General features: G+C 49.8%; 1 protein-coding gene across 2 annotated transcripts in view; it reads left to right on the top strand.

Annotated features, from left to right (window-relative positions):
• The first annotated feature begins 335 nt into the window (after positions 1 to 335).
• cers5 (ceramide synthase 5) overlaps positions 336 to 10607 on the top strand; it is a 33015-nt gene continuing 22743 nt past the window's right edge. The window contains exon 1 of one of the 2 annotated variants that reach the window (XR_015939197.1): positions 336 to 703. Coding sequence is in view for 1 of the 2 variants with exons in the window: in XM_088633751.1 (XP_088489877.1) it covers positions 531 to 703 (173 nt within the window). In the remaining variant the exon portion in view is untranslated. The remainder of the gene's footprint in view (positions 704 to 10607) is intronic. The other variant, XM_088633751.1, reaches the window with a different exon arrangement.

Genomic DNA, 10607 nt, shown 5'->3' with positions numbered 1-10607 from the left:
ACAACCACGTAAACGGGGTGTTGAACTTCCAAGATGCCAATTACTCTAGCCCAGTCTTCGCAAATTCGGAGGAACCTGAGGAAAACCCGCGCTGATGAGCACATGCAAGCTAGACACAGCACATGTGCCAGCCCGACATCAAACCCAGGACCCAGGCGAGTAGCCCGGCTGCCACCGTGCAAGCCGGCAGGTAGCGGCGCTGTGTGATTCAGCGCTGCGTCCGCCGATGTCACGGGACTGTGGCTAAACCGTCCACCGAGAGGCGCTCACCGCTCCGGTGTTGATCTCGCCGGTGCGCCGTCGCGGTTGGCGGCGGACTCGGCCAGAGTCTGGGAGGAGACGAGGAGAGGAGAGGAGGGGTTGGCGGCTTTACACAGCCGTCTGGGGGTGGGGCGTGGAAAAGGCAGAGCTGACTTCCTCAACAGTTCGCGCTTGGGGAGCTTTGCTCATCCGTGCCTACACCGAGAAGGGGCGGCGAATTTTTTTTTCCCTCCCTTCCTTTTCTCTCAGTCGCTCCCTTCTTCCCCAACATGGCTGCTCTCTCAGCCTGGTTCTGGAACGAACGGTTCTGGCTTCCACACAATGTGACCTGGGCAGACCTGGCGGACCCCGACCCCGGAGTGGAGTACCCCAAAGCCGGACATGTGCTGTCTGCCTTACCGCTGGCCCTGGGGATCTTCGCGGTCAGGCTGTTGTTTGAGAGGTACCTACTAACTTTCTCTCTCCCCCTCCTCCTCTTCTCTCCACTCCCCGTCCGTGTTTTATAATCTCAGCTATAAACGTAGCCGGGGCAGTATAGGAACCCACTGGTACATGTCACTTTATCAAACTGGACTAGCTCGGGAGGACGAATTACGAAATATGGGTTGTTACCGGAGAGCTCTGACATGGTCTGGCAAGCGCAGCACGTCTCGTTTCCCAAAGCGAAGCGCTGCGGTTAAAAACTCTTCAGTTCAACTTTTCTTAAGGGGTACTGCCCTCGACATGTTTAGGTTGTTTTTGTTGTTGTTGTTGTTGCTGGTGCTGCTGTTTATAAGTGAACGCTATCTTCCTTTTAGTTTACCCAATAAACCCGTCTTTCCAAAAACTCGCGGAGGGTGAGCCTCTCCTCATTTGAAGTGGCTGGGGGCTGCTGTTTCTCCGCCGAGAGATGAAATTAAGTTTCTGGGGGGAGTTAACGCTTTTGCTAAATCAATCTTTACATTTGTCCCGCGGTGCGGCGTTGTGACTGGATGCTGACGTACCTGGGTAACGTAACTCCTATTCACGAAGCGCCTTAACGCCTGCCTGGCCGTCTCCCGCTGCCGGCTCTGCGCCGGTGCCGTGAGTCGAGCGTTACCAGTCCTCAGCTCCCCCGGTTCTTTTATAGCCTAGTCGCTGCCTGTAAGGACGTTTCTAAAAAAACAACAACAAAGCAATAATTTTCTTAATCTTCTTATACCTTTAGCATTAGGTGTTGGTATCGAGAGGCTAAACAATCCCAATGTCAAACCCAGTACCTACCCCGTGACCTGAGTGAATGTGACATCGGGTTTGACCATAATAGTAGTTTTCCTTTTTTTTCAAATAAGGAAAGCTTTTCATTAAGTTAAATGGATACCACATTGCTGGCGAGTAGAGGAAGCAGTACAGCACAGCTACAGTATCTGCGCTCAGACGGTCTTGTGATCTCCGTAATTGATTGTGTGTTGGTTGTGTTTATGTCGTTGGGGGGTGTGTAGGAGGCAGGCCGCAGGTTTTAATACTTAAAATATGGGTGGTCAAATTTGTGTACACAAGGACGATAACTTTCCCTCAGAATTTGAATCCCACGCTGGGCAGCATTCTTCGCCTAGGACCGTGTGTGAATATGGTAACCGGTAATTAATTAACGTTTCGCAGAGTTGTCTGAGTTATGTAAACTGTGGAAACTAGTCTCTGGTGAATTATCCGTCCTTTAAAACTGTCTGTAAGTCTGCAGGAAAGCGTCCCTTGCTGAAGACATTAATGTGTTGTTTTGACTCTTAACTTGTCAGCGCTTTGCTTTTTACTTAAAACCATCAGTGAACTCTTTGAAGAACTCCGCACAAACGTAGCTTTATTTTTTGGAGGTGCACCAAAATGTCACACAGGCAGTAAAAATGTTTGTAGGGGGAGCTGTTTGGAACATGAAATCTTGATTATTTTTAAAACCAGAAAACTCTGCGCCTTTGTTAAAAGGGATACGTTTCTTGAACATGGAAAGTGTGAAATTAATCGAAGAGTTCTGATTAATCCCACTGTAAGGGTTCAGTTGTGTGACTCGGAACTGACCTAGGACCAAGACCAGCAGGAGTGTTGGGGTTCCAAGCTCAGGGTTGGGGACCCCCTGCCATAATACACACGTCCTCGCCTGAGTAAATGCATCGACAAGATTGGTGCCACTCTTTCTCCTTGCAGAGCATGTTTGTAAAGCACGAGGCCGTGGTGATCCAAGCAAGACTGCTACTGCTTGGCGCTGTGACCTGTTACATCTCCTACAGCACCTTTGTCCAAATGGTCATTTGTCATGGTTGCATCTACAATGTGATTTTTATCTCGAAGGATTTCAAAGCTCTATAGATATCGGTGAAGATGCACTGCCAGACACACACCGCTGCAGTTCAGCCCCCACCTGGAAGATGCACAGCAGCTCCACTGCACAGACCAGGGAGAGGAGAGAACCTGCTTCCTTGGTTGAATTAGAGGAACTTTGGGGATGCCCACAGGTTGAACAAAATCAGAGTGGAATTGATCCAGCACACAAGAGTAACACCCCTCCACTTACAAACATTGCCTTTTGGTGATTACAGACTGGAATTGAATGACTGCTTTTCATTCTTATTAGCAATAATTTAGCTGATGCTTTTGTCTCAAGTGACTGACATTTGTCCCCATTTAAACATCTGGCTATCTTACTGAGTGGAGCATCTTCCTTCAGGGTACAACCCCAGTGCTCCATCTGGGTTTTCAGTCCAATACTTCTATTGCCGTAACAACGCATTGTATGGAATTTGGTTTGGTGAGCTCATACATATAAAAGATATACAATACAAATATTCAACATAAAGCCAGTAACAGACAGCATCCACCTGACAAATTCACAAACCGTCCTAAACGCACATCAGTAATACAATAACTAGCAGTGAGAGAGAGATTAACACTGAGCCATCCAAAATTTTCAGCCTTGAAAGTGCAGAGTTTATTCAAATCACAGACTCTAGGTGGTGCTGTTCGGGAGCCTGGTAGTCCTGCTCCTGATAGACCTGAGCCGCCTACCAGTGGGGAGGCAAGTGAGCAGAGGCTGGGGAAGGCTGGGAAGGGTCTGGGAGGACCTTGAGAGCTTTGTGTTTCAGTCTGGAGAGGTGGGGTGAGTCCTCCAGCTTTGGAGGTGAAATACTCTACTCTCTCTAGCGGCTTCTTGTCCCGGGCAAAAGTGTTGCCAAACCGCACAGGGATGGAGAAGGTCAACATGCTCTCCATGACCCATCTGTAGGAAAGGGTCACTGTTTCCTGTGATGGTTCAAACCTCTTTAACTGTCGCGGAAAGATCAGCCTCTGCTGGTGAGCTTTTCTAGACCAGGAACAGCCTCTGGTGGTCTTTTCAGCTTTTCTGGTGAGATTTGAACCCGCAGCTATCCGGTAACCAGACCTCTGCGCCACACTGCTGCCTTTCGTGAATTCCTTCAGCTCGCTCGCTTCCACCCACCTTGCAGTCAAAATGTATTTTCTCACTATCTGCCTGCAGCACTTTGCACTTCTCTGCGTTAAATTTCACTTGCCAGGTGTCAAAATGGATGGTGTCCCCACTCGTTTTCTTCTTTTTGTATTTTTTTCCCCTCTCGCCCTGTGCTACTCAGTACATTTCAGTTTTTTCCAAACCTATTCTTTGACCACCCTATGAGCGCTCTCCACAGAACTGATGCTCTCTGCTGTGGAGACCAGTTCAAGTAAATAGTTTTGATAGTGATTTATGTGGGAACGAGGTCACAAAACCTCTCTGCTTTGCCTGGAAATGTACAACGTCTCCGTCTTCTGCCTGCAGCAGTGCAGCTGGAGCAAAATGATGTGTTTGGATGTTTGCAGTCCTAAAGCTTTCTTTTTTTTTTGATGGGTGCATTCAGGAGTTACAGATGAGCAAGCAGAATCCCTAAAACCCTGGATCGGGCGTGTGGAGACCCCCGGTGATGTCATCCTTCAGATTTTGAAAGATGTTTAGATTTCAGATTTCCAGCTATGGGAAGCAAGAATCCCCCCACATCTTTTTTTTTTTTCTGGGAGACCCTCATGGGTCTTTGGGGTTGCAGTTTCTACCCGTCTGTCTTCTGTGCTGTTCAGAGCTGCTCTTGCGTCAGTACTGCAGAAGGCTCACTGTTGCAAACACAAAATGTCCCTCTGTTATGGTTCCTGTCCAGCAGTTGAAACAGCCCTCAGCAGCCTTTTGATTCCTGGTTTGTATCTGATTGGCAAGTCGTTAAGCATGCAAATCAGCTTCGCACAAGATCAGGTAAATTGATTGCTTGCAGGCGGACGATAATCCACTTTCATTTTGTGAGTCAGAGACTTTCCTCTGATGTGCTTGGGGTGATGTCCCTCCCCCATAATGACTTGTCTCCAATCAGCCCGTTACACTGGTGTGTCATTTGTAAGACCTCTCCTGCTAATCTGCGCACAAATGGCTCTAGTAATCTGGCAGGACGTTCCGGGATGAGGAAGTGCACCAGTGTTGGCGTGACGACATCACGACGCGCGCGGGACCTGGAGCCGAACGAGGGGCCTCTATCTGAGCCCTGCCAGGTGGCAGCCCCTTTTTTTTTAACAAAATGGGAGGAAAAGGGGTTTATCCAAAAAATAAGCACCACTCGTTTTTTAAAGTGCTGCTTTTAAGAGTGGAGTAGGTGGAAAGGAGCCAGCTGAGCTCTCTTTGCAAGCTAACCGGTTTGGCCAAGAGCAAGAATGACCTTGTGTAGAAGAGCCGGGTGGAGCCTGGCCCTGGCCGGTAAGGCCCAGCTGGAGTCTGGCCCTGATAAGGCCGGTTAGGCCTGGCTGGAGTCTGGCCCTGGTAAGGCCTGTAGAGACACTGAAGGCACTGAGTTCTTCCTGAGCTTCAGATGCAGCTGTGGGGTGAGCTGGAGGAGCAACATATGCTCAGTGCTGTAGAGAGCAGACATGGGTCCTAGTCCTAGAAAAGGTGGAAAGATGAGTTTGACGCTGCAGGAGGTGACTGTATGGCCAACGCAGTCGATGGCCAGGGGTCCTCCCTGCTCCCACCCCAGGGGTGGAAGTTAGGGGAGCCAAGGGCCGCAACGCTGCAGTGACGGATTTATTTTTGCCTTGATGACAAGTAGTTCAGTTATTTTTGGTTCCCTCTTTGAAATGCATGTGAACTAATTGCTTCTGGTAAAGCTTCATTACAGTTTGCAGTGGAAATCTCCACAGATGAAGAGCCTGGGTTTGCACCTATTGTGTGGATGACTAGGCCTTGGGTGTTGCTTGCTTTTGTTGTTTTGCTGCATTCCTTTTCTGTTCCAGTGCCATGGTTTGCAACCTCTCAGCTTTGCAATTTGTCAGGGATGATGCGATCAGAGAAGTCCTTCTCTGGAATGACACAATTCCGACCTGAGAACTGGAATGGGCTGGGGCACGTTGCTTATCGTCTCTCCCAGGTCTGGAAGTGATCACGCAGTTGTGATCCCTGTGCTGGGGTCTTCCTGTTTTGTTTCTACTGGGGTGGCAGTGGAGCTCCCCAGCAGCCAGCTTGCGCTGTCCGCCATTTGTTGTGCTGAGGCAGAAACCCCGAAATGGCAGGAGAGCGCAAACTCTTCCTGGAGACCAGCACCTGTGGCCCCAGCAGCTGTGGCTGGAGATCATCGGAAGTGCTCCCAGCAGGCTCTCGCGGTGATTAACAACGCATTAGCGAGGGAGTGCTGTCAAAGAGATGTGGGCCAGCAGATCAGCAGAATGGTTGAATCCTTGTGGATTTGCTCCCGTCCCCAGAAAATCTTGACAATATTATTCTTTTTGATCAGGGGGTAGGGGAGCGTATTGTAAAGTCCCTCTCCAGTCTTCAATCCTGCGGGTGTCCTGGTCCTACAGAGCCTTAGGCTTCAGAGGATAATTGATACCTCTTAATTAGGTTAAACACACGCCCCTTCCTTAGCTGATAGGCCCGGAGTTACATCAAAAAACCAGGCCAAAGATAGTTCTGTAATTATGGCACCCTCAGATCACCTACATATTTTCAACTCAGAAAGGAAGTGAGTTAAACTTGACTCTTTACAAAGATGCTGTTATTTGTCCCCTTCTCTACAAAAACCTGGAGGAAATGGTAGTTTTGGTTTAAATTGAAATTTAGGTCACAAAAAAAGCCTCATGGCTGCCTGTGTGCGCATAGATTTTTATTAGCCAGCGAAAAAGTATTCGACTTGTGTATCTTTCAGGGCTGATGAGTGTGGTGCGTCTATAGGACAATGAGTCGCCTAGAAAAAGTGACTCGGGTTCCAAGATATAAAGGTTATTTACATGTGGGGAAGCTCAGAAAAGCTTCCCCACATGTAAATAACCTATCATTCATTCGCGCAAAGGGAGACCTTGCAGTCTGAGCAGCAGGGCGCAGACCGAGATTGTTTTCCTCACTGCCACACGGTTCCCATCTGCCTCCTTGGCAGGCGAGCTCTGGCCCGCGTGCGCCCGGAGCGCGCAGCTCACTCAAAGCCCTCCTCTGTACAGGCAGCACAAGGCCCAGACTCCGCGCAGCCTGTTTTCGAGCAGCGGCCCGGGAACGTGTATCATTTCCCTTCACTCACCGGCTCCTTCATTTATTAATCAAGGGGCAGGGAGCCCTTTGTTTCCGCTCATCCCCAGTCTGAGCCGCGTTTAAAAATGGATGATGGAGCGTCCCGACTTGGACGGCTCTGCGGGACAGCGTGGAGGAGGGGGAGAGAGGGGGTCCTGCCTGCCCTCCTGTATCAAGGAGGAGGTCTGAGGAATCGCTGCACCGGATGCAGAACGCGCACAACCTAGCAGCAGGGGAGCAGAGCTGAAAACGGGACAGTTTGTAGTTTGACTGCCGGGGAGGGCTGCTTCTTCTTGAGGGACGATTACAGGGAGTCGGGTGCCGATTCTGTGCTGGGAATCGCAATCTCCTGCGAGGGTCAGAGTGCTGGAGGTGCGCGTGGGCTGGAGGCAAGGGGCATGGAAAGCAAGCTGCCCCAAGTCAGGGTATAATATTTTTTTTTTATATATAGCGCCTTTAGGGGTGGCTTCTCAAAGCGCTTTACAGAATGACAACACCAACAAAAAAAAATGCACAACTAGAATACACGATGAGAGGTGATAGTAGATACGGGTCCTGAACACTGTAGGAGCAGAGGGGTAAAGAACAGGACCAGTTAAGGAAAGGCTCTTTGAAAGAAGAAGGTTTGGAGTCTGGATTTGAAGGAGTTTAGAGAAGGTGACTCTGTGATATCCTTGGGGAGAGAGTTCCAGAGCTTGGGGACATAACAGGAGAAGGCCCCGTCACCCATAGAGTGTAGACGGGCTTGGGGGACAGATATGAGACCAGAATTAGAAAAGGGAGGGTAGTAGCTCAGACGGGTAGTGAGGTGCCAAGCCATGCAGAGCCTTGTAGGTGAGCATGAGGGTTTTGAAGTCACCTGGGTAAACGCCAGGGCTCGGGTGTGCTGGGCCGCCCTGGCTGCCGGAGTTGGGGATGGGGAGGACGAATGACTGGGGAATGTGTCCGATCCAGTGAATGGGATCCTCTGGCTTTTCGGCGAACCGCCCACCTCTGTGACCCCGTTGGGTCTCAAGCTGGTCTGCGGCGACGGCGAGAGATGCGCTGCTTCTTTGGTCGGCGTGCCCTCTCCTGTCAGGCCCAGTGGTGCCCTCAGGCTGCGGGACCGGGGACTGCGCCACTGCGGGGTGCCGCAGGAGCCCGGCTGTGTGTTCCCGTCTCTCCTGAGTGCGTGCAGGAGTCCGTGCCAGAGAGCCTCAAATAAAGCAACTGGTGATTATAAAGTGGGGGGTTTATAACAAGAATAACTTCCATTGTAGCCTTTCGAGTTTGTATGCTGTCAGTTTATACAGAGAGGCCTTGGACTTGCAATCAGTTAGTATTAAAGCGTTTGTAATACATAAAATAGGCATGTTTAATGCCTCTTATTATATAATGGATTTCTTTTTACACTTGTTTAGCCTAGAGTCATGTTGTATTGAAGCGATCACACACTCCCAAAAAACACTGCAGAAATTTGTCTCTGGGTCCTGCCATGTGTCTCTCATGTGTCCGTATAGAGACCAGCCGCCCTGCAGGACAGGGCTCTCTGCGCCGTATAGAGACCGGTGGCCCTGTATAATGCCCAAGAGCAGTCTTCCATGACTGTTGCAGACACATCTGTTTCCTTTTGTCCTTTGGTGCTTTACCACATGCAGCTTGCCCTTTTTTAAGAGCTCCTCTGACATTTTGCAGGGCTGTGCAGTTGTTTGAATCAAGCGTGAGTCAAGCTGCTGTCAGAAAGCGTGGGGAGGCACATCAGTGCCCACTGTGTGGGGTTTCCCGTCTGTCTCTGCACAGCTGGGTCATCGCAGGTCTGTGGGCTTATCTGTGTGTGAGTGTGCTGGGTTAGGGGGATGGGGGTATGTGAGTGTCTCTGAAGTGCCTGTCTCTCTGTGAGTGTCTCCGGCCAACCTGTGGGCTCGTGCTTCGTTTTGCAGTATTGGGGACAGATCAGGTTTAAAAAGAAATGCGTCTGGTGGGCTCTGCGGACGTTATTGATGATGAGCCCGAGGGCATGGGTGAGTTAAAGGAAGCACGGTATCCAGCTGACTTCAATTTATGTTGGAGGCAGTCCTGTGGGCTTTATAAAGAGATCTCGGGAGCTAACGAGGTGAGCTTTGTATAATGTTGCCTTGACTTAATTAATCAAATAGGCCAAGTAATTGATTGATTAAGCCAAGTATGAGTCATGTTTTTGCTTCGCAAGAATAAAAGAGTGAGCGGATCCTTTGGCTGTTCCAGGCTGGACACCGCGATGCTCTGACGGGGGTGACCGAATGACTGCTAAAAAAGAGCCTTTGGACCTTCTGAGACCCATCTTGGGGGCTGCTGAGGGTTCCTGGGTCTGTTTGGACTGTCGTCCTGAGCCTCACCATGCTGTCAAAACAAAATATAAACAAGTGTTTCATTGCACAGTGCAACATGGCCGTCAGCGCAGTGGCTCCGTTGTGTTACTTTGCAAACGGTTCCCCAAAAGAATCGGTTGTCTCCTGGAAGCTGGCAGTCGTGGCCCTTGCCGTGCCTCCGGTACACCGTCCACCCTCACCAGGGGACGAGACGCTCTCTGCGGTGAGCCAGCCCTGTGGCCAGTGCTGCAGTCTCTCCTGAGGGGGTGTCGGTCCCGGTTCTCTCTGCACCAACTGGTCCCTGTCGGGCGATTTGGAGCAGCGCAGGTGTGATTTCCGCTGGCAGGATCGCAGCTCCTCGGCCTCCTTCCAGAGCAGTCAGGGCGCAGTACTCTCTGCTGTGCTACTGTGCGCTGAACTAGCGGGGTGAGTGCAATCTGGATACACAGCTGGCTCTTCTTCCACAAATCGGGGCTTCCTCGTGGTTTGGGTCATTACAAGATAAAGGGACTGCATTTGTGTCTGCTCCTTCATTAGACTGTTCACATAACCGGGTGGGTTAACGGCATGCAGCACAACCCGAGTCAGTTCAAGTAGGGAGCTGCTTCAGCATGCGTAGGCTGCAAAGGGGCAAGTAAAGGTAAGAGGAAAGAAACAACCTTTTCAGATGTGGAGCCTTCTTCGGCTGTTGTTTCTTTTCTCTCTTCAGCATGGAATAAGCCTTTACTTGCTCCTTTACAAATTCAGTTATCTGCTTCCATGAATGTTGAGATCACATTTTACAGCAAAGCTTTTGCTTCCAACTTGGATTAGATCTACCGTCTTGGGAACTTGGGACTCAGTGCTGTGCTTTACGCAAGATGTGCCTGGGTTTTGAACCACTGAACTTTGTGCAGACTTCATCAGCCTGGGCGATACTGGTGTAACGAGATTGATTGGGCAAAATGCGGCTGTTTTTTTTACACCGAAAGATCAATAGTGCAGTTCTGTGATCAGTTTATAAATCTTCGCCAGTCAGAATCACACCTCCAGGGGCTGTTTCCTTATCTCTATATCAAAGGTCAATTGACATTCCATGAACTTGAGAAAGCCCATTGGCACTGCTGAGCAGGGGGAGCTCAGCAGTGATCTTTAAGGGTTTAACGTCTACTGCTGAAATATGGATTTTTCCTAAGTGCTGTGAGTAATAAGAGTGATCTGTCCACTGCCCCAAAATGTGTCCAGTGGTCACCAACCAATGTGTTTGTCCTAAATTTAGCCTACATCACATTTAACTTTTCTTATCTCTTCTATAGTGTCTGCTAATCTTCCATAGTTGTGACATCTTATCTGTTCCTGATATTTAGGGTCAAATTCCAGCACCTCCTGTCACGTCCTAGCAGCATGAGAAACTGTTAATCCAAGCACTGCTGAAACTGCCACCCTGGTTACTCGCAGTGTTCCGATTCTCCTCCGTCCTCTTGAATAGCTTGTCCCCTGTGAAATGA

The sequence above is a fragment of the Lepisosteus platostomus genome, chromosome 1 (genome assembly GCF_059453375.1).
Source record: "Lepisosteus platostomus isolate fLepPlt1 chromosome 1, fLepPlt1.hap1, whole genome shotgun sequence".
NCBI classification, from domain to species: domain Eukaryota; kingdom Metazoa; phylum Chordata; class Actinopteri; order Semionotiformes; family Lepisosteidae; genus Lepisosteus; species Lepisosteus platostomus.
The sequence above is the reverse complement of the archived record's forward strand: the minus strand, read 5'-3'. Positions and strand labels throughout refer to the sequence as shown.